The sequence below is a fragment of the Microcebus murinus genome, chromosome 1 (genome assembly GCF_040939455.1).
Source record: "Microcebus murinus isolate Inina chromosome 1, M.murinus_Inina_mat1.0, whole genome shotgun sequence".
NCBI lineage: Eukaryota > Metazoa > Chordata > Mammalia > Primates > Cheirogaleidae > Microcebus > Microcebus murinus.
This window is the reverse complement of record NC_134104.1, coordinates 123,033,480-123,057,097: the sequence shown is the minus strand read 5'-3', so window position 1 is coordinate 123,057,097 and position 23,618 is coordinate 123,033,480. Positions and strand designations below refer to the sequence as shown.

General features: G+C 39.3%; 1 protein-coding gene across 1 annotated transcript in view; it reads left to right on the top strand.

Annotated features, from left to right (window-relative positions):
- DNAJC13 (DnaJ heat shock protein family (Hsp40) member C13) overlaps nucleotides 1-12,801 on the top strand; it is a 122,133-nt gene extending 109,332 nt beyond the window's left edge. Inside the window, exons 52-56 of the mRNA XM_012766876.2 lie at nucleotides 1,611-1,790; nucleotides 2,113-2,253; nucleotides 4,052-4,195; nucleotides 6,525-6,624; nucleotides 11,930-12,801. Coding sequence (XP_012622330.2) covers nucleotides 1,611-1,790; nucleotides 2,113-2,253; nucleotides 4,052-4,195; nucleotides 6,525-6,624; nucleotides 11,930-12,036 — 672 coding nt within the window. The 3' untranslated portion in view covers nucleotides 12,037-12,801. The remainder of the gene's footprint in view (nucleotides 1-1,610; nucleotides 1,791-2,112; nucleotides 2,254-4,051; nucleotides 4,196-6,524; nucleotides 6,625-11,929) is intronic.
- The last annotated feature ends 10,817 nt before the right edge of the window (nucleotides 12,802-23,618 follow it).

Below are 23,618 nucleotides of genomic sequence, written 5' to 3'. Positions count from 1 at the left end.
AATGATGATATAATTTTAAGGAGAAAGCCAATGTCCATTGTTCCTCTTAAAGTGTGTCCTGCCCGGGCATGTTCTTTACTCTGTTTTGTGTATATATGTGTGTGTATATATGTATGTGTGTGTGTGTATGTATATGTATATGGCAGGGATGACCCTAGTCAAAGAAATTGACAGAAAAGTAGTAACCATGTGGTTGAACCCTGTACCTATGCTCAAAACCGGAGACAACCAGGAAAGCAGAAGTGAGTAAGAAGGTAGCCTTGGTCTTGGTTTGGCAAGTCAGAAACTCTAATAGTATATAAGACTTTGTTATTTGAACCTTTAGATTGAAAATAGTTGAATATATGATTATTGTTGAATTGAACAGGCTGCCTATAGCGTGAGATGATTAAGAGCCCAGGCTGTACTATTAGATGGTCCTGGACCACAGTCCTAGCTCCACCACTGACAAGCTTGTGACCTTGGGTAATACGTCTGACTTTGCCTCCTTTATAGAATAATCCCATTCTATAAATTCTATAAATTTCTATAAATATTCATTTATAGAATAAACCCCAGGTTTATAGAATAAACCTACCCCTGAGACTGAGGTTTTATAAGTTAATATGTGTGGAATACCTAGCATAATGTCTGACACATTCTGAGTGCTTAGAAATAATTATTAATAGTTACTGCCATTAACTTAGTGAAATTTTTAAAAAAATGATTAGTATGTCAGATGTTTATCAGTGTTACTCTCCATAGTCATTTTCTTTTTATTTTTAATAGGATTTTTACTATACACGTAGTTTGCTTAGAAAATGCAAAAATTCGGAAGCTGAAACTTAGAAAAGGAAAGCACAAAACAGTTTCCTCCTATTTTACCTTTTTTGGGGGGCACATCTCAATTTTCATGTTCATTTAAGATACATTTTGTTATGGGTATATATGTGTACATATAATAGTATAAGCTACAGGTCTTTGCAATCTATTATCCACAATCGAAAGTGCATTATGGCAGGCAGACATGTTAAATAGTAGGATTTTTAAGAGAACTGGGGAAAACATTTCACTAGTTCTACATTCTCTGGAATTGTTCTCTGACGCTGACATTGTCTCTAACATTAACTAGAAAATTTCTAGTAGTGTCTTTTGGGATATGATTTCCTAAACCTGCAATAAAAATGAGATATACCTGGCCTAGTGAAAGGCTGCTTAGATTAAGATAGCACATACTTTCAAGGCAAGACCCTCAACCAGCAAAAAAATTAAGACTCACTGAAGGCTCAGATGATCGTTAGCATTTTTTGACACTAAAGTATTTTTTAATTAAGGTATAAACATTGTTTTAGACAATGCTGTCACACAATACACAACAATATAGTGTAAACATAATTTTTATATGCACAGGGAAACAAAAAAAAGCGTATTTTTAAAGTTCTTTAAACTTATGCCTTTTATCAAAGAAAATGGGAAGTTTGTTGTTCTCCTAGGATTTGTGAATTAGTTTTCAAGCATCAGCACTTAGAACTTTTGAATCCCTAGTTTTGAATATCAGATGCATTGCCCAAGGATATTTAGGACCATAACAGTATTTTTATAGTTTGTTTTGGTTGTTTTATACCCTCTAGGGGGAAACTCTGGAAACTTTGACAATGGCAACAGTGTGTCTCTTCAACGCACAGCCTCAGTTGGCAGATCAAGTCCCACCCTTGGGCCATCTTCCTAAAGTTATCCAGGCGATGAATCATAGGAACAATGCCATTCCTAAGAGTGCCATCCGGGTTATCCATGCCCTGTCTGAGAACGAGGTATTGATGAATCTGTTCAGTAGCTTACAGCTCCAGAGTTTACCTGTTCTCCCTCTTCTTGACTAATGTACATTGTAGTATAAATCCCCTCTCTACCATGTGCCTTTTTGCATATGAACCGCATGGTATATTATCATTTCTTAAACCAGTTTAGATGTTATAATTAATGATACTGAATTTAATTCACTTTATTATTAAACTTGAACTGAATGTAGGTTTTGTTGGGTTATGGTGGGGGTTTGGGGGGGGTTACTTATTTTGTTACTACTGTGCTGTATAAAATGTTGCTATTACAAGTAACCTTCTCTTTTTGGGCACTTAGCTGTGTGTTCGAGCCATGGCATCTTTAGAAACCATTGGCCCACTGATGAATGGAATGAAAAAGCGAGCAGATACTGTTGGTCTAGCCTGTGAAGCAATTAATCGAATGTTTCAGAAGGAGCAGAGTGAATTAGTAGCACAAGTAAGTGACTTTCTAGATTTAGCATTATTTTAGGAAAGCAAACATACTAAACAAATAGATTTTCACCTATATAGTACTGATTTGATTTCCCTTACTTAGGGTTGGTGAGTGGTAACAAACTTAGGGTTGTGAGTTTGTACATAATTGTATGCGCCACACACACACACACACACACACACACACACACACACACACACACACACACACACACACACACACACACACACACACACACAGAGAGAATAGTGGAGTCAGCTGCCAAAAGTCTTAACTAACTTCAAAGTACTTTTGTGATGCTTAAACTTTAAATTTTGCCTGTCTACCGAGCATTTATTCTTAGCTTGCTTTGTGAAATTTGCTTCATTCTCTTTAGAAAAAGTCATTCTGTTTATTCACTCCTTTGTTTAACTCATATTTAAGAAATATGTCAAGATTTTTATTGCCCTTTTCAAAGAGACTTTTCACCTAATGAAAATAGGACTTAGTGGGTATTGACAGAGTAGACAGACACTGAAGAAACAAAAAACATACAACAAATTTAAAAATCATTGCAAGTGATCTTTCTAAAATATAACTCTAAGGACAAATACCAAATGAAATCACTTATAAATGGAATCTAAAACAAACTCATAGAAACAGAGAGTAGGATGGTGGTTACCAGAGCCTGCAAAGATGGGGAGAATAGGGAGATGTTGGGCAAAAGGTACGAAGTTTCTTTTAGGGGTAATAAGGTTTTTTTTATTTTTGAGATGGGGTCTTGCTCTGTCACCCCTGCTAGAGTGCAGTGGAGTCATCATAGCTCACAGCAACCTCAAACTCCTGGGCTGAAGCATTCTTCCTGCCTCAGCCTCCCAAGTAGCTGGTACTATAGGCATGCGCAACAATTTTTTCTATTTTTTGTGGAGATGGGGTCTCGCTCTCACTCAGGCTGGACTCCTGAGCTCAAGCAATACTCCCACCTCAGTCTTCCAAGGTGCTAAGATTATAGGCGTGAGCCGTTGCACCCAGCTAGCTTTTAAATTTCTATTGCACAACATGGTACTACAGCTAATAATAATATATTGAATATTTCAAATTGCTAAGAGTAAATTTCAGATATTCTTACCACAGAAAATAAGTATTTGAGGAAATGGATATGCTAATTAAGTTAATCACTCCACATTGTATACGTATATCATAACATCAATTTTTATCCCATAACTATATAAAATAAAAATTTAAAAGTAATTGAATAAAACTCTGAAATATAACTGGGTCAGTCTTCATCTTAAAAACCTTTCGGTAGTTTTCCTGCCAGGTAACAAAAGTGACATCTTTGACAGCCTAAGCCTGAGTACAAGACCCTGCATCTTTGTTATCTGGGCCTCCTGTTCTCCCTTACTCTTTTCCTGCCGCATCTCCCCCTACCCTCCAACTTTACCCCTAGTCCCTTGTTCAGGCAGGTAGAGGTATTGCCTATATCTCAAGGAGACAGTGGATGCTCTGAGGTTCAGACTTGGCTTGGAGAGTTTGTTGTATAGGAAAGAACATGAGCTAGGACTACCACTTGATGGCTCTGTGACCTGAAGGAGGCTCTGTGACTATAAGGTTAAATGTCAGGCATGATATTTAACATTTAACATCTCAGATCTCATTAAGAATATCATTAGATACTTTTTTTAAAAGTCTGTATATGGCATTAAAATACTATGAAACAGGCTGCTCTTCTTCAACGTATTGTCCTGGGGGTGAAATTATTTCTTCAGTGGATGATTTACATTTTCTTAGTATGTTTACATATGTATAATATTCCTTCTAGGCCCTGAAAGCAGATTTGGTCCCATACCTCTTAAAATTACTTGAAGGCATTGGCCTTGAAAATCTGGACAGCCCAGCAGCCACGAAGGCACAGATTGTTAAAGCTCTCAAGGCAATGACTCGAAGCTTGCAGTATGGAGAACAGGTGAGTCTTCACAGAGGCAACTTTGATGTTCTCAAAGCCACAGCCTTGGTCATGGATGATCCATGCACCTGTGTTCAGGCTCCACTTAGAGATGTGGTTCTTTGGCTGTAACTGGAGAAGATCCAAAGACAAAGGATGGGCTTACATAGCTGTCTCATAACTGATGAAAAAGCACAAACCATATTCTCAGTTGTCATTCAAGAGGGTTCTTTTTCTGTGTAGTGATGGCATGTTGCACATTTCCAGAAGAAAAATACTGGAATTTTTAGCATAGAAGAATATTCAGCATTTAGTGATGGTTAAGATTAACTTTCAGTTCTAGGAGTTACTGATGGGTAGTGATAACCACATTCATTAACCATCCTATAATGCCATCTTAAAAGATACAGAATATCATTTTAGTTCTCTTCTTTATTGGTGCTTTTAAAGTGTTGGCTTTTTTTTTCTTTTATTGTGACTTTTGTTCTTTAGATATGTGTTAATGTGTTTCAGCTGCATGCGTATGCGAACTGCAGGCCTGTTCAGTAATTTAATTTTCCTCTTTGGTTCTATTTTTATTGTTGCCTCTAAGGAGTTCCTTATTCAGTGTTACTATATAGCTCCATCTACTAAATGCTCTTTTCTTTTTATTGAGGTGAAATTTGCATAGCATAAAATTAACCATTTTATGATGAACAATTAATTGGCATTAGTACATTAAAAATGTTGTGCAAACACTATCTTATCTATTCCAAAATATTTTTATATCCCTGTACCCATTAAGGAGTTACTCTCCATTTCCTACTCCTTCCCCCATCTCCTGACAACCACTAATCATTTTTCTGTCTCTGGATTTACCTGTTCTGGATATTTCATATGAATCAAATCATACTATATGTCTGGCTTTTGTGTCTGGCTTCTGTCACTTAGCATGTTTTCAAGGCTCATTCATGTTGTAGCACGTATTAATGCTTCCTTTTTATGTCTAAATAATATTTGCTTGTATGTAAATGCCATAGTTTGTTTATCCATTCATGCATTGATGGACATTTGGGTTGTTTCCACCTAATAATGTTCTTTTATAGGCTTAAATTGACTTCACCTAAAGCTTTCCTTTAGTGAATTAATTCACTGGGTTTGTATGTTTGAAGTAAAGAAACATTTTTTGATTGTCAGATCTATCAATATCATCATTTGAATGATTCAGAATGATATTAAAGAAGAGAGGTAGCATGTGTTGCTGTAGTCATTAACTAGTGTGTTTAAAAAAGTTTTTTTTCTTTAGTTTTGCCTGCAGGTGTTCTAAACACCAAGCAAAGGTACTCCCGTGTACCACTTGCAGGCAGTTGTCTTACCCTTGATCTGCCTCAGGATTCCTGGTAATAAAATTAGCAAAGTAACCCTAATACCCACCTATCACTCTAAAAAGAAGGGAGGAAAGAGGTATGATAGTTTCCAAAATAGGAACTCCTCTACTACCTTCACAACTAATCACTTACACTATCGCTTCTTTCTAAGGTTGGGGCATGTATGTCCTCCCTTGGACTCACAGTGGTCCCCGTGTATATGTCCACTTTAATGCTTACCACGAAATTATCCCCTACTTGACTATAGCACTTCAGAGACAAAGACTGTCTTTGTCATCTTTGCGTTCACTGTGCCTGCCACATAAGAGATGCTCAGTAAATATTTGGTCTGAACATGGATGTGCAAACGATATTCTCTAAATTAGTATTTCCTAAGTGTCATTTTGTGTCACACAGAAAGAAATACATCTTTCATCTTATTTAAGTACACATTCCCACATACATATTATTTATATTTGTATGTATTTCAAAGAGGAGTACCCATTTTACATGTGGTACTATGATGCTTTTCTATATTAACCTATTTTAGCATGCTGTTCACAACCCCCTTAATTGATTTCATAAACTTCTAACAGGTCACAACCCATAATGTGAAAGACTGCTTTAGGTTTTAAAATATCTTTTCCCCAAAGTCCTTCCTCTCAGCCCATACCACACTATCAGCCATCTGCTACCATCATGAGAAAATATTCAGTGTAGGAATCTTCCTGCCCAAATTACATACAAGTCAGTAATGGTAGGTTCAGATAATAGAGTCCAGCTTAAGAGGGATGACTGACTTGAGGATTTCTCTGGTCTGGTTTAAAGAGATGTGCCTGGTATATGGAGTGTTTGATGAATGCTAATTCTTGCTCCATATTTGGGTCTTTCCTCACTGGCTGCCTACTTTGTTGCTTTGGAACCTCGTTTTTCTCTTTATTTCCATCTTCCAACATCTACTCCTTTATATATTTATGCTCAAATAGTTTACTTTCCTTGCCTAGGTAAATGAAATCCTGTGTCGTTCTTCAGTCTGGAGTGCCTTCAAAGATCAGAAACATGATTTGTTCATTTCTGAGTCACAAACAGCAGGATACCTCACAGGTAAGCCATACCATATTGGTTACCCAAAGACACCTGGCAGAAGCCACTTGGGCCTTCCTTTTGCCCCAAATAGACTTAAAATAGTGGTCAGAGCGTTTTCCTAGACTAATAGCTGACCTTTCTTGGAAGTGCTGTGGACATGTAGCAGACCTCTGGTTTTAACTTTATACAGCATGTAAACTGTTATGTTGAATGTATACTGACTGGAGCAAGTATTTTGCTCACCTTTGATCCAATTAATTAATGGTGTCATAGGTTCTATTTGGAGCATATTTATACTAAAATGTTTACCTTGAACATAAGAATATCTGTATCAGAAACATGATACATCATTCCCTTTCTGTCAAAATAACAGATTAATGCTCTAAATACATATAATCATATATAAAAATTCTTCCTCCAAGTTTCTAGTGATTAGTCTGTGGTTTTGCCATATATTTAGGATTCATTCTTTTATGGGGGGAATATGTGGGTCTTGTAAATGAAAGGATGTTTTACTGCTTAGGTTTCAAAAAATAATACATGTTCGAAGCTCAGAACATTTGTCCATTTGGCATGCTAATTGCATGATATTCTTAGATTAGTCATTTTCATGTTGGTTTCATTTGGTAACTACTTTATTGCTGTACGCTAAAGATGAGATATAGTGTCTGATATAAAAACTTTCAGTGTGAAATTAACCTTAATAATACAAGGTGGTTCTTGCTATCTGTCCAAAATTAGATGAAAAAATGTCAGCCCTACCTGCTCCTCTAACCAGAGATAATGTAGGTAATATTAAAAGAAAAAAATATCCCCCAGTGTTTCTTATACAGGTGTAATTGTTTTAATAATCCTGGTTTCTAGTATAGAGGTTTATAAAATCATGAAGACTCGGTCTTAAATATTAAAAAGTAGGGGCTTTGAAGAAAGTTTTATCTAGTTTTAATTTTAGACTTGGTTGTGATACTACTCTTGTTTTCTTCATTATGACCTAAATGCAGAGCCCTAAAATTTAGAAGCATGCAGTGCTTTGGCAGCCAGTCATGTGTATGCACACTCAGAGCAGAGTGTTATAGGTTTTTCTTCTAACTTTTCCATCCCCTGCCCCTGATTTCTATGGAGAAAAGTACCTAGAATATGGTCTTAGTCTGTCCCTTTTCTATTTTTCAAATTCTGGGTAAAGCTATAGCTTCTAGCTTCTAAGTAGAAGTATGTTCTTATAAACACCCTAAAAACTTCACCTCTTTAGTTCATTTCCAAAAGTTCACATGCTACATTTTCATGGCATTGCATTCATTACTTTGTATATAAGGATGGTATGATTGAAAAAAATCCGTCATCTTTTTCTTAGTTAAGAGTAAACTTATTTAAAAGTTGGCCCTGAAGAATAGTAATAGGCAGATTATAAGCTTCTCTATAGGAATGCCTCTTCTAATTCTTTTTGTTCTCCGTTGTACTTAGCATTCATTGACTTGACTCCATGAGGTTATCCTTGACTTACTAACAGGCTATAGATAAAAGGTCTGTGGTTAGAATACAAGAGACAGGTGTTTATCTTTAGAGACCTGGACTTCATTTGGTCCTCACCCTCATCCAGATTTCCTAATAACTGTGGGAAAAAAGTACAGGGAGTCAAAAAGGCTTCCTGTCTGTGCCTTGCTTTTTACTTGGATTCCTGAAGTGGCTTCTGAATGAAATACGAGAAGCAGCTATGGTAGGCCATGTGGCTTGGAAGAGGGTTGGAGGGGGGAAGCTGGAGTATACAAATGTCTTCTCATCCTTTGGCCGGCTCAAGGTGCAACAGGTTCCATACAAGCTCAGCCAAGGGGGAGATAACTATAAATCCCAACCTGGAAGGAGCCCAGTGTTACTGTGTCTTTTTAAAAACCATTGCTGAAGCCTACAGGCCTGTACACACAGGATGGTCTGAACTAGCTGTGAGCTGTGTTGGCCCAGAAATTGTCCAATTTGTGGCACATCATCAGTCTAGGATGTTGTTTTGTTACGATGTTAGTTGCTTGAGAAGATTTTTCCATCAGCTCTAGTCTGTCCTGTTTAAAAGGACTAATTTTTTTCAAGAGCTAAAGCTTCTAAGTTTACTGCCAGTTGAAATGATGTGTTCTCATTGCTTGGGTTACCAAATGTTTTCTTGTGTTTGAGCTTTTCCATTGATGTATTGTGTGTCACGTGTTTGATAAAAGGGGCAAGTACTCCTAATGATAAAATGCCATTATGGGGAATTCCGGGAATGGGTGGGTACAATGCTATGTTGCATTGGAATTTTATTTAATTAAAATGTACCTATGCTGTTCCCAATCTTCATAAGATACAAATTGTACCCAGCCCCTCTCTAATCAGTTTGCAAATTAAATAAGGTGTTGTCAAAACACACATCGCCAACCCTTATCTTTGGGTGAGTTGGAAAAGTTAAGTGCATTTTATTTAGGGAAGATGAAGGAAAGTTAATTACTACTTTAAAGTCAGATTCAAATGACCAAAAATACATTTATTATTTTCTTCTCCCTGGCTGTTGAGCAAATATCATTCAATCACATGTTCAAGATTTGGGGTAAAAATATAAAAGTCTTAGATAGGATTACTCAGCATTGATAAATTGAAGTGAGACTACCTAGTTCCCTACGTTCTCTAGCCTGGCATATAATGTTATGGTAAATTCTTGTTTAAAAGTGCCTCAGTGGAATTTTTCCTATGATGCAGATAGATTGTAATTGTTCATTACCCAAGGCCCTTGATTACTTGGGTGTTTATTAAGTTCTAGAACAGCTTGGTGCCAATAAGCTCAGGGCCTCAAAAATAATTTCAGCAATAAAAGTCCTCATATTTTTCTCCTCTACAAAATCAGTAGTGAAAGGAGGAGCAGAGGCCGAGAGCAAAGATGCTTTTAGGAGCTGGAATTGGAGATGAACTTTTTATACATTTATTCATCATGGTAGCCAGTTCCATTTTGTGGGATTCTTTGCTAATTTTCCATCTTTTCTCATTTCTCTGAAGTCTGACAGCCTTGTGCAATGATGCCATATGCCCTGTTTCTGGCGACCCCAACTCTTCCTTTCCACCTTTCTCAGGAGAGCATGACTGCTCTGTGTCATCCTAATGACCAGGGAGCACTTTTTGGCCCCAAGAAACCAGACACGTCCACAAGGAGAAGGAAGGAGTCTGGGGCATAGCATCTCAGACTTCATTTGCAGAAATACCCTGGAATCGATTTTGATTTGTCTTTCCTGAAGAGGCAGATGGTGGGGCTAGGATTTGGTTTCTTCCTTCTAGGCCTATCTTTTAACAATTTAGATTTTAGCCCAGAGGTTCTCAATTTTCTCAGTTCACAGTGCCCTTAATGTCTCTGTATTTGTTTTCATTTCTCCTTAGGCCAAAAGAAATACCTGATAGTTTACAAAGTGGTCATGTCCAGACAGACAACTTGAAAGTAGCTGTTTGTACGGTAGTCTGCAGATGTCGCTGCATTTCAAATTTTAAATATCCAGCAATGCCCCTGTGAATTTGCTGCAGGGTTTCTCAGCACACAGTTTGAGAACTGTACCCTTAGTTCACTTTCTGTATGTAGCATCCATGGTTTGGTCTCATAACCTACTATTTTGATGTGAACCAAGTTGAGCCCACAATCAGAATTGCTCAGGACCCATACCAGTCTGGAATGTTTGAGGTTTTACTCTTAAGAGTCACAGCTTTGGTGAGACCTACTTGATAGTTTTGCAGTAATCTTGCTGTTGCCCAAAGTTTAGAGAATGGATAGATTGGTGGGAAGTGATAACAGTGCGGCGCCATAGCTCTGAACTGTCGTCAGAGGGTTCTTTGACCTGGCGTCCTTTTTCCTGAGCAGTCTGTGGAAGGCCAGCGCCCTGATTGGTTTGAAGGCAGGACTCAGTAGATGCAGGCTCCCACGGTATCTTAAAAAGGGGAAAGCACTTTTTGTATGTTTTTTAAGTACAAGGTTTTTGTAAGTACAAAGTGCCAAATGCCAGGGCACTTTGTTTGGCTTTGGTTACAGCTCACGCAGGCTGTCATCTCTGGCCATATAACCACGTGCAGTGTCTGTACAAGCCATTTCACATCCACAGAACAAATGCTTGTAAGGTGGAAAACAAGGTGAATCTAAATTGTGGCCTTTTGTCCTACATCAGTCCCTGTTATGCCTTAGCCTTCATCAGACTACTCTGCTGTTTGCACTTCCTCACAACTTCCCTGGCTGCTTATATTTCTTTTTTCCCCTCAGGTGTCTCTCCTTCCCTTCTAACTGGCAGCAGCCCCCTTCACCTCAGGAGTGGGCTTTAGATCCGCTCTGCCAGGCAGCTTGCTAACTTCTGTGTAGCTCTCTGAAGCAGGTAGAGAAAACGTTTTGCTAAATGCATGCCGCTCCCACTGCCTTTCTCGTCCTAACCCTTTAATGTTCCTTAGTCCTTTGCCTTGTTTCCTACAATTTCAGCTAAAAGTATTGCTCAGTATGCAGTATTATGCTACAGTGTCTCTTGCAAGTACTTGTTACAGTTTGTGCAGTGCTTCTGAGATGTTAATTAAATGTCTGTGCAATGTTTAAAATAAACACTAGAGGGCTAAAGCCATTAATATGCTCACAGGGACGCATCTTGGTTAATGCTGGCAATATATCGTTTCCATGCAGTAGAGATTGTTAGAATGAAAGAAGACATATAAAACTAAAATGCCAATACCTTTTCCCCTAGCATTCTTGTTCTGACTGATGATAGATGAATGTCCTGAGCCTGCCTTTTCTTTCACAGACCTTGGTATAGCAAGCAACCCTGTTCATTTGGTGTTACTTATTATAATAGCATTTCTTTGCACCAAATGAAAATAGGTTAACTTGAATGTTGACAGAAGTGTTTGTGTTGATAATTTTATCATGTATGACTTTTGGATGAGCTGAGTGTAGAGGGTTTTTTTTTGGGTTTTTTTGTGGTTTTTTTTTTTTTTTTTTTTTTGTCTGTTCCCATTTTTTCCATTTGACATAGCTCTTTCAGTGCCCAGGATTTTTTGAAAGACTGAATGTCCCAGATGTGAGAAGGAAAATTTTTTTCATATTTCCATACCAGTGTTACTGTCCAGCATAAATTTGAAATGATTTTTAACTTGGTTTATAGTAAAAGCAAACCATGAAGATGGTACTGTGTAGCTATTTCTTAAAGTATAGTTGTACGTTTTAGATAATTCTAATAGATTAAATTTCTTATGATGGAGTACCTAACCAGGTTATGACATTTTTATAAAGGTCAGTGTTTTCACATGACTATTCTCTCTAGAAAATGTGTGTTTCCTTTCTTTCTTGCAGGACCTGGAGTTGCTGGCTACCTTACCGCAGGTACATCCTCATCAGTCATGTCTAACCTGCCACCTCCCGTAGACCACGAGGCAGGAGACCTTGGCTACCAGACTTGAAATACTCATGAGAGACAATAAACTCTGAAAGGCCAGTGCCGAGTCCACATTCCTCCAGCTGATACGTTGAAGCAAACTCTTACTGCCTTTCTTCTGGTTTCATGACAGTGTTATTCCTTTTTCTATAAATATATTTTTATTTAGGAAAAAAGTCAGTGATTCTAATTGTATCACGTTATCAGAAAGCACTCTGTGGATCAACCTAAGTGGGTACACAAGAATTTTTTTTCCTCAATGTATGTAAGCACATTTTGTTCCTTTATATCTGTTTACAAGACTGTGAATCAAAAAAGACAAAACTTTCTTCCTAGTTTTTGTAATTTTTTTTTTAATTAGTGTGACTGTGGGGTTGAGCTACAGTCTACAGAAATTGGGCTAAGTCACTTGTCCCCAGAAAAATATATTTCCTCCTCTCCTGCATCGAGTTTACCTGACCGTCATCCTCCCACCATCAAACACTATTAGGTTTTGTCCCTAAACCCCTTCACTAGTATCCTCAATCATTAACTTTCTGAGAGCTCACAATACACACCAGTATATATATAACTGGCTTTACCAAATTGAATGAAAAGGAGTTTGTGCAAAAAAAAAAAAAATTTTACAATGGATGTCAAGATGTTATGTAAGAGATTAGTGTAATTGTGAAATGTTCTATACATTATCAAATATATAAAGCTTTCTATATTGAATGTACATTATACAGATCATTCATATGTGTACATAAAATTTTAAAAATAAAGGGAATTGACTGCTTTGTTAATGACATATATTTGTTCTACTTTAATCTTTCCCTCTGAAGACCTCATGCATAGTTTCTAAGACAGATGTAGTAGTAAACACAGACTTTACCTCACATTCATAACTCCTTATATTGATAGCTATATCGACGTATCTGGTCACTCCTTACTCCTTTCACTAATATTTCGGCCACATCTAAGTTTCCAGAAATAGACGTCTCATTTATTTCTCATACAGTATTAAGAACTATGTCAAGCTATTAGTATAAAGACTTCAATATGTATGACATTAACTCTAATATTTTTTAAAGGAGAGAAGAAAATTAAAGAGCCAGAGGATATTTCGATAACAGATCTCAGCACATAGATCTTCTAGTGTGACCACAAAGAAAATACAAACATGAAAAATATACATGAGTATTTCTTAAAAGAATGGGGAAGTCTCCAAACCTCTAAGTTGCCTTTCAGAACAAGAACCAAATTTAATCCACATTTGATGTGTAAGAACAGCTAGAATGGAAACTTACTCCTGTTACAAATCACAAATTCAAATTTCGCATCAAATTTTTCATCTCAAAGGTTATGGAGTAATATGTTAAGTATTTTACTATGTAACTAGGGTTTTAGTTTTTAGACAATACTTGGTCATAAAAATGTGTTCACTGAAAGAGATTATAACAGCTAAATTGGGAGTAGATGTTTTGGAAAGCATAAATAGCAATTTTTTTTACATAAGAATATAAATATTGTGAATATAATATTTAAAGGCCCATTTAAATTAATCTACAATTATTGATGTTAGATGCCAGTAGTAGCTAATCTTTATTGAATATATACTGTCTGCCAAGCATTGCATAACTTCATTTAAACCTTAGAGCAAACCTATGGGCTTGGAACTGATACAATCCCATCTTCCAGGTGAAGGGCTTGGCGCTCAGAGAAGTAAAGCAACTCACCAAAAGTCACACAGCTAATAACAGTAAGAAATCAAAACTATTACACTTTTACATAACACTGAAGTCTGTTCTGAACCACTATGTCAAGACAGCAGCACTGTCAAGCACAAGTGTATGACAGAGAAAAGTGAGTTTTACTCTTCTAGGGTGGAGACTTTATCTGAGACGTAAGCATGAAGCAGTTTTCCTCAGTCCTGAGATATAAACATGAGACAGCTAGAGCAGGTTAACAGGAAGTAAATATAGGGTGCCTGGAGGGATGGGTTGTCTGGTATGGTAGGCATATAGAGTCCAGAGAGGGGCCAGCTAGTGTCCTGAGCACCAGTTACAGGCATCCAGGTCTAATCATGATGCAAGAATGAGATCTGTTTAAGATAAACAGCGGTGGGGGTGATTCGGTGTGTTTGTTATGGGGGAGGTGGTCAGAGGTGGCAAAACTCAAAAGACATGCTAGTAACACAGTCCAACTAAGGAGCAATGCAAAGGAAGAACACTGGAAAATGGGCAAGGGACTACTCAGGGACCTCATCTGTAAACCAAGGATCATTTCCAAATGATCAGCTCAAGAATCCCTTTAAATCACGTTAGGTCCAGAAATTCTGTGCTACTTCTCCTGATGCTTAAATTGTCCATTATGTGATGAAAAATCTGTGAACAACTAAGCTTTATAGGATTTTAGGAAGAGCACTTTGAAAAAAATATTGCAGATAAACTCAATCTGTTTCTGGCAACCTCTTCTGACCATGAATTTAACCACCTACTTGAGTTTTTAGGCACACCTGGCCTCTTACCTAAGTAGTTCCCTTTTATTGGTCAGCGTGGATATGACAAAGGAATGCACAGACTCCTTTGATTTTGTATCCTTATCTATAAAATGAGGTTGGTAATTCTCAGTCTATCCCTCACAGGGTTGTTAGGAGGATTAAATATGGCTGTGAAAGGGCTTTGGGAACTGTAAGGCATGACAATAGTAATAATAATGGTACACTAAGTCAGCAATTATCAACACTGATTGTTCTCATTATACTTGGATCAGGAATAGGGTAAAACAAATCCCAAGCGCTTATTTAGGTCTATCTAAAGTGATTTGTAATTTAAAAAAAAATAATTTGAGAAGTCATGTTGCTATATAACCTATAACTAAAAAGTCATTATCTTGGCTCCAAATCTTTGGTCAGCAAGACCATCTGTTTTCTACACATTAAAATATCTTTCCCTTGAGCTGCTGCCTATTTACCAGCATATGATATTCAAGAGGCAAGACCCAGAGAATAGCTTATATTAGTTTCTAAATTAAGAAGGATACCTGGCAGCTGAGTTGAATGAGTTCTGTCCAGAGACTAAAACACAGACTATTCACACAGTCAAGCCATCATCATTGTAGAGAGAAATGTAGGATTTGGAGTTAGTTGATTAGAAAAAGCTAGAAAATACAGAATTCCTTGGGAAGATGGATTCCAGCAGGCCTGTCTGACCAACAGCGGCCAGCTTCTGTGCCCGCGTGCAGAGCCCAGGGCTGAACACTGGGCCTGCAAGGGCAGCAGAGGTGAAAATGAGTGAAGGGAGGGTGAGCCCCTGCCTGCTGGGGGGCAGCCCCTGCCTGGCTCCCCTGCGGTCCTCCTCGGGGAAGAGTAGTCACGTTGTGCCAAATGCTCCCATGCTCAAGAGAAGCAGGAAATCTGGATTTCCATGTGAAGTCAGATTTTAAAATATGGCAAACCCATTTAAAGTTTTTTAAAACCAAATAGGTCACATAAAAACATACCTGTGGTTTAGATTTGGCCCAAGAGTTGCCCATGTACTATCCCTGAGGGGAAAAAAATCTGAAGTTCACTCCCCTTGAAACAAGGTACAATCCCGTGGTTAAAGGAAATTAGATGGATGAGCTTTCTGTCCGATGAGTTGTTAAAGTAGTTGTATTTTGAAATGTCTGAACTCCTTTTGTAATATATAACAGTTTCATGGTCACATGTACTCATGCCACTTTGGTGTGGGGAGAGAGGAGGACAAGGACTTCAGGGAAGCTATTAGCTATTAATAGTTGTTATGGATTAAATTGATATGTTGAATGTGATGATACTTGGAGATGGGGCCTTTGGGAGGCGATTAGAATTGGATGGGGTCATGAGGGTGGGGCCCTCCTAATGGGATTAGTGCCTTATAAGAGACACCAGAGAGCCCACCTGCACTCCCTGCCGACATGCACCAACAGGTCATGTGAGCTCACCCAGATGATGGCCACCTACACGCCAAGGGAATGGAACCTGCCTTGTTGGCATTTTTATCTTAAACTTCCCAGCCTCCAGAACTGTGAGAAACAAATTTCTGTTTAAGCCACCCAGTGTGTGACTTTTTGTTATAGCAGCCTTAGCAGGTGAATACATACTGTTGGCTAGAGGACAGCAGCTGAAGCGAGAGCAGAGCTTGTGCATAGATTAGTAAGGCAAAGGGCTGGTCGGAACCAGAACCACCTGAGCCTTGATCAAACCTGGTATAGATCGAACCTTCAGCAACAACTGACAGCCTGTCCTGAAGCTCGGGAGGCAAACCCTTTAAGGCTGGCCCACAGCACACACAAGAACTCAGAGTGGGCACTGGGTTAGAACTAGGTCACAGGCTGCCTCCTGGGAGTGTTTCCAGGTTTGGGTGGTGGTGGTGGTCGTGGGGGTGGTATTAAGTATTTGTTAAAGTTTTGGTATCCAGGTTACATTAGAATCACTGCTAGATGTTCAAGGTGTTAATTTTAAATAGCCCACCCTCATCCACACCAACTCCAAATGGTGGTGTGGGTTTTGAGTCAAATTCAGTGTCTGTCTCATAGTCTTATGTCACTTTATATTTAAGTGAGGGCAGGAGAATGGAAAAAAGTTTTCCTGGAGCCAGTGTGGGCTGTGGAGTTGTGGGCACCTGGGCTGCAGACCTTGAGCCTCTCATCCCAAACAGGAGTCGTAAATGCCTCCCTGTGGTGATGTTCAGGAGATCGGCAACAATGGATGTGAACACCTAGTGCGGTGCCAGCCTTGAAGATAGTAATGAGCATCTCGTAATGAGCGACTGGTGTGGAGGGAGGAAAACACTGGCGGGGCAGGCAGAGTCTGCCCTGCTTAGGTTTCTGACAGTGGGCATCAGTTTCTTCTGTAAAATGCCCTGGATGGTCTGGTCAAAAAATCTTACTTCAGTGTTAAGAATAACATAAACGTAACATAAACCCTCTATGCAAAAATGCACAAAAGCACATTTTGGCCAGGCATGGTGGCTCATGCTTATAATCCTGACACTCTGGGAGGCCGAAGAGGGAGGATCGCTTGAGCTCAAGAGTTCAAGACCAGCCTGAGCAACAGTGAGATGCCGTCTCTACCAAAATCAGAAAAATTAGCTGAGCATGGCAGCATGCGCCTGTAGTCTCAGCAACTTGGGAGGCTGAGGCAGGAGGATTGCTTGAGCCCAGGAGTTTGAGGTTGCTGTGAGCTACAATGATGCCAATGCACTCTAGCCGGGGCAACAGAATGAGACTCTATCTCAAAACAACAATAACACACATTTCAAAAATGTTACCAAATTCAGTTCCACTCTCACCCCAGTTTAAAATTCCAGGACGAGATCGCTTCTCAGAATTACTGGTTCCCATAAATAACTGGGCTTAAATGATAGAATCTCTATCTCCTTTATTATAGTGGAAACTTCAGGAATCTATCCTGTTCAATGCTGTCAATGCTTTCCTAACATATGTTATTTAATATGTCATTTAACATTTAAAGCTAAGAACTTCACATCTTGACTATCCTCTAACTTCCATATTCAGGGAGTAAAAGATGGGCCAGGCTATTGTGGGCTCCAGGGCCCATGAATACAGGAAGTAGGTGGCCAGTTTAAAACATTTGTCCTTACAAAACATGACCTATACTTTTCCATCATTTTTACAAATTCCTAGTTTAGGGAAACAACTTTGTAAGAGAAGAGAAAAGCCACAGAACTGTTCATAGAAAGCCTCAGTTATATATACAAGTAACAATTGTTTATGCTTACATTTTCTAACATTGAAAAGATAATAAGGTTTATATACAGGGTTATGTGGTTGCGGTGTGTGAAGAGTTTTCAGTTATTGTCCAGTGGCAGTATATATAACATCTAATGTCTACAAAGAACATTTGCCTCATTCCCTAGCCCCTTGCAACATCTGTGAGCAGGAAAAGAGGAAATTCGTGCCCTTGGTCTCTTTATTTCAGGGAAAAGTTTATGATGATGTGGCTTGAGTCAGTGAAGCGATGAGTCATTTGTCTTCAAAAACAAAGGTCATATGGTAGTAATTCTCCAAATATTTAGTTGTGCACCAATTCAGGAAGGTTGCTTCAATTAGAACTTAAGCTCAAACCCCAGTCTCACATCTTAATATTTTACAAGACTCAAAAGAGCCCATTGTATGCAGCTATTATGTTATTTTTGTTGTTTGTTTGTTTGTTTGTTTTTTGACAGTGTCTCACTTTGTTGCCCGGGCTAGAGTGCCGTGGCATCAGCAACCTCAAACTCCTGGGCTCTAGCAATCCTGCTGCCTCAGTCTCCCGAGTAGCTGGGACTACAGGCATGCGCCACCATGCCGGGGTCATTTTTTCTATATATTTTTAGTTGTCCAGATAATTTCTTTCTGTTTTTTGTAGAGACGGGGTCTTCCTCTTGCTCAGGGTGGTTTCGAACTCCTGACCTTGAGTGATCCTCCTGCCTCGGCCTCCCAGAGTGCTAGGATTATAGGCGTGAGCCACCGCGCCCGGCCCAGCTATCAGGTTTCCCAGCAACATTGCAAGGCAGGAAATGGAATGTATTTCCTGGCTTTCAGTGTAACAGTTGGCCTGGGACAATCTTGTCAGCCCTAAAATGATGAAGGTGAGTTGAGAGTATCTAAGCACCTCTGGAGTTTGGAGCAGAAACCCTTGTGAGCTGATACAAGCTAGATGACACCACACCTTGCTGTGGCAGGGACTCTCCTCCAGCAGCCCGGCTTGAGGGGAAGCCTGTGAAGCCAGACCTTAGTGTGAGTGCGACAGGTGCACACCTCCAGGCAAGAGAGCACAAGCACGAAAGAGGCCAAATCAACAAGAAAAAACACAATTTGGGAGACACGATGAAGGAAGAAAAAACATCGGAAAAGAAGTCTATCTAATGATATCCTCAGAGATAAAAATATAGCATCTAAAAACAACAGGGGGCCACCACTTTGAAAAAAAATTGTTTTCAGAGAATTAAAATCAGTTCTTATAAATTTTAGAAAGTAATCAAAGCAGAAATGCAAAACTATGGAAGACATTGAGAGATAAAGTTGAGGAAATCTTAAGAAGCAGAGTAAAAAGATTGAGATGAAAAAAGTGGGAAACAAAAGTTAAACAAAAGAGAAGCCCAGTCCAGGAGGCCCTTATCCAAAAACCTTAGATCCAGAATGAGATACTAGTTTTGAAAAGGGTCCAAGAACAAAATAAAAAATTCAAATACTTAGCCTGTAAGGAAGAGTATGCTACTAAGTGCCCCGCCCAGTGGATGACAATGAGCCCTTACAAATGCACATCGTTGTGAAATTTCACAATATGGAAACAAGAAGATCCTGTAAGCTTCCAGGGTGTGGCAGGAGAAGGGGAGAACATTTTTTAGAAAGGAACAAGAATCAAAAATAGGTTTACTCAATAAGACTGAAGGAAGACAAAGGAGTGGTGCTTTCAAAAAATCTCAACCTAGGATTCTTTATCCAGCCAAACTACCAATTAAGTGGGGGAACAGAATTAAGACATTTTCACACACACACATAAAGTCTCAGATTTACCTCCCATGAATGCTTTTGCAAGAATCTCTAAAGATGTTCTGGGCCGGGTGCAGTGGCTTACGCCTGTAATCCTAGCACTCTGGGAGGCCGAGGCAGATGGATTGCTCAAGGTCAGGAGTTCAAGACCAGCCTGAGCAAGAGTGAGACACCGTCTCTACTATAAATAGAAAGAAATTAATTGGCCAACTAAAAATATATATATATAAAAAATTAGCTGGGCATGGTGGTGAATGCCTATAGTCCCAGCTACTTGGGAGGCTGAGGCAGGAGGATTGCTTGAGCCCAGGAGTTTGAGGTTGCTGTGAGCTAGGCTGATGCCATGGCACTCACCAGCTTGGGCAACAGAAGTGAGACTCTGTCTCAAATAAATACATTAATTAATTAAATAAAGATGTTCTGCACCCAAGAAAGTATGGGGGAAGGGAAAACTTTCCCGTTGTTCTCTGAAGGTGACACCAGGGCAGATGAATAGGAGAAAAGGCATACAAATTGATTAACATGCAAGGGAGTTCCACAAAATATAAGAACTCAAAGAAATGGCCAGATAGTTGATGCTTTTATACCATCTGGGAGTTACAGAAAGGATGGGGGCCTGAAGCATGGCAAACAGGTATGGAAGGGGGAGAAAAGGGGTCCTGAATAGCCGAAGTGTTCCTGTTACACAGATGAAACCTCACAGGTAGCAGCCCTCAGAGAATAGATGGTAAATGTCTCTTTCAGACCTTTAAAAGTGCCAGACTCTCCATTAATCTTCCTAGAACTGAACAAGGGAGGCCCACAGAGGAAGTTTGCCTGCATCAATGCAGATTCTCTCTACAGATGCAAATCTCCCCACAAAAGACAGTTTTGCAGGGTTACTTCTGTTTGCAGGCCCTCTAAACAGTCAACTCAGAATATGCCAAAGAAGCATATTTTGGGGTAAAATATTTTGATTTCCTTCAAAAGGAAGGTAGGATTATTCAAATGGTGTTGAAAAGAAATTATTTAGACAAAAGCTTGCCAGCTGACTTAGCAGCCTGTCCAGACCAGAGCAGGTCAGAGTCCCTGGGAGCAAATTCAAGATGAAGTTGATAGGCAGCCTGCGTATTTGAACATACTGAGAGGAAGAGATTGACACAGCCGAGAGAAGAGTTTAGAGGAGTTGGGCAGCAGCATAACCATAGTCTACACGACATGATAAGTAAGGCTCTGACTGATACTTATAATTACAATGCCAATATGATTATATTGGGAGGATGAAAAGCAGGAAGCATGTGTGTGCAAGTGATGTAAGTTTGCAAGAAGATGAAAGACAGCTGAATTCTCAGCTTCTAAATCAGGGGTCCTCAAACTATGGCCCACGGGCCACATGCGGCCAGCCAAGGACATTTATCTGGGCCTCTGGGTGTTTTTGCCGCCGTTGCCTGCCCTGCTTAGCAGCCGACTCGTCCCGGGCCCATAGTGCGCATGTGTGGAATGTACGCCACATTGTCCAATGGCCCTCCAACGCTCTGAGGGGCTGTGAACTGGCTCCCTGTTTAAAAAGTTTGAGGACCTGTGTTCCAAATGAAAAAAATCAATAGATAAAAATCAGGAAGTAGCAATATAAAGGACTATGTATACTGAAGAAATGACAAGTTTCATGACTTTGGAAAGGAGAGCTTTATTTCTCCTAAAAGGGTTATGGCCTGTAGCGGGGCCATTCTGACAGGCTGAGAAGTAATCATCTCCGGCAGACAATAAGAACAGGAATTTATGCTAAGCAAGGTGATTGACCATGCATACTTAACAAGTCATGAATATTTATGAAAGGAGAAACACGCGCATGCGCAATGGAACTTCGTGCGCCTTCCTGAGATCCATGTTCAGAAGTGGTGGCATTAGCATGATCCCAGAGTGGAGTTTTGGACCCTCTAATATCAAGGGTGAAGCAGAAGACATGAAAACCCTTACTGCACATACTCAATTGTCTGGTTAGAACCACTCTGTGGTCGGTGGCCCCTTAGCAAGAAAGAATGCTGATCTATTATGTTGAAACCACAAAAAAGAGGAGCAGCATTAGGCAGTTGATTGAAATCAGTGGAGGAGCAAGTCTTTTCAAAAGGCTGATTCTGGCCGGGCGCGGTGGCTCACGCTTGTAATCCTAGCACTCTGGGAGGCCGAGGCGGGCGGATTGCTCAAGATCAGGAGTTCAAAACCAGCCTGAGTGAGACCCCGTCTCTACCATAAAAATAGAAAGAAATTAATTGGCCAACTAATATATATAATATAAAAATCAACCGGGCATGGTGGCTCGTGCCTGTAGTCCCAGCTACTCGGGAGGCTGAGGCAGGAGGATCGCTTGAGCCCAGGAGTTTGAGGTTGCTGTGAGCTAGGCTGACACCACGGCACTCACTCTAGCCTGGGCAAGAAAGCGAGACTCTGTCTCAAAAAAAAAAAAAAAAAAAAAAAGGCTGATTCTGTTTAACTCTTAGGGATGAGAGCCTGATGGCAGTTAATGAATTAATTGTTAATGAGGGAGGGGGTATAATGAGGTGTGCCCAACCTCCCATCCCATGATAGCCAGGACCTCAGTTTTAAGATTTCTCTGGGGTTCCCTTGGCCAAGTGGGGGGGTCCTATTCAGTTGGTTGGGAGACTTAGGATTTTATTTTTATTTCTCAACTATATATGAGATAATGGTTTATCAAGGTCAAATTTCCCAATACAATATGATTATTGTATTATGGTGAGGTGACACAATGTCTGCAACTCTCAGAGAGAAAAAAGGAGAGAAAGCAAGTCTGAACCTAGATAAGGATATAGAAGTGTTAATTACATTCTTCCTGCAACTTTTCTGAAGGTTTAAAGTTTTCTTCAATATAAAAAATTGAGAGGTGAGCAGTATTATAATTACATTATTAAAAGACATGGAAGTAGATCACCATGCATACCAATTAGCCTAAATGTTTTTAATTTATTTATTTATTTGGAGATAATGTCTCACTCCCTGTGTTGCACAGGCTGGACTTGAACTCCTAGGCTCCAGCAATCCTCCCACCTCTGCCTTCAAGCTGGGCTAACTTAAATGTTTTTAAGTGGTTGCCGTTGGGAATAAGAAATCAGCATGTTGGGATAGTGGGAGGAGGAACCACTGAAGTTTTTCATAACTAGCTTTGGACAGTGATTTGATGACTGGACTCTGACATATATACCTTTAATAAAGAATAAAAAATAAATTTAAAAAAATCAACATATATTAAGGAGAAATTAAATATCAGTAAAACCAAAACTTAAAAAAATAGCTTTTGTACATGCAAATAATGTAACTGGAAATATAATAGAAAAATATCTACAACAACAAAATGAAACATGAAATATTTAGAAATAACCTTAATGTGAAATCTGCAAGACTTATATTAAGACTGGCCTTCTACTGAGGGGTGGACACAAATCCTGGAAGGGGGAGACACATTTTATTCCTGCATAGGGTGATTCCATATTGTAGAGGTGTTAGTTGTCCATGAAGTAAATGCAGTACAATCCCAATCAAAATTCCAACGTGACCTTATGGCTCATTTGTGAAAATTACTGTAAAAATATGAAACAGAGCCAGGCAGGGTAGGGCTGTATATCAGAGATAGACTGTTGCCCCAACAACTTAATGAATCCATTTCTTGTCTCTTACTCAAATATACACACGTACTGAATGGGAAAGACATCTTTATCACATGCTATTTATCATATACTTGCATATACAGCCCTACCCTACATAGGAAAGGATCTATGTGGTGGGGCCCTACCTCATTTCTTTTATTTTTTCTTTTTATAAATTGAGACAGGGTCATGATCATTTCAGACTTTTTGGTTCTATTGACCTTTTGTTTACAGTGCCTGTTCTGTACTTTTAATTTTATGTAGTTTTTCAATATACCTGAAAATATCGTTGAACAATTCCTCATCCATTTTATCTTTAGTATTTGGTTTTTTTGAGACAATATCTCACTCTGTCACCCAGGCTAGAGTGCAGTGGAGTTATCCTAGCTCACTGCAACCTCACACTCCTGGGCTCAAACAATCCACCTGCCTCAGCCTCCCAAGTAGCTGGGACTACAGGTGCATGCCA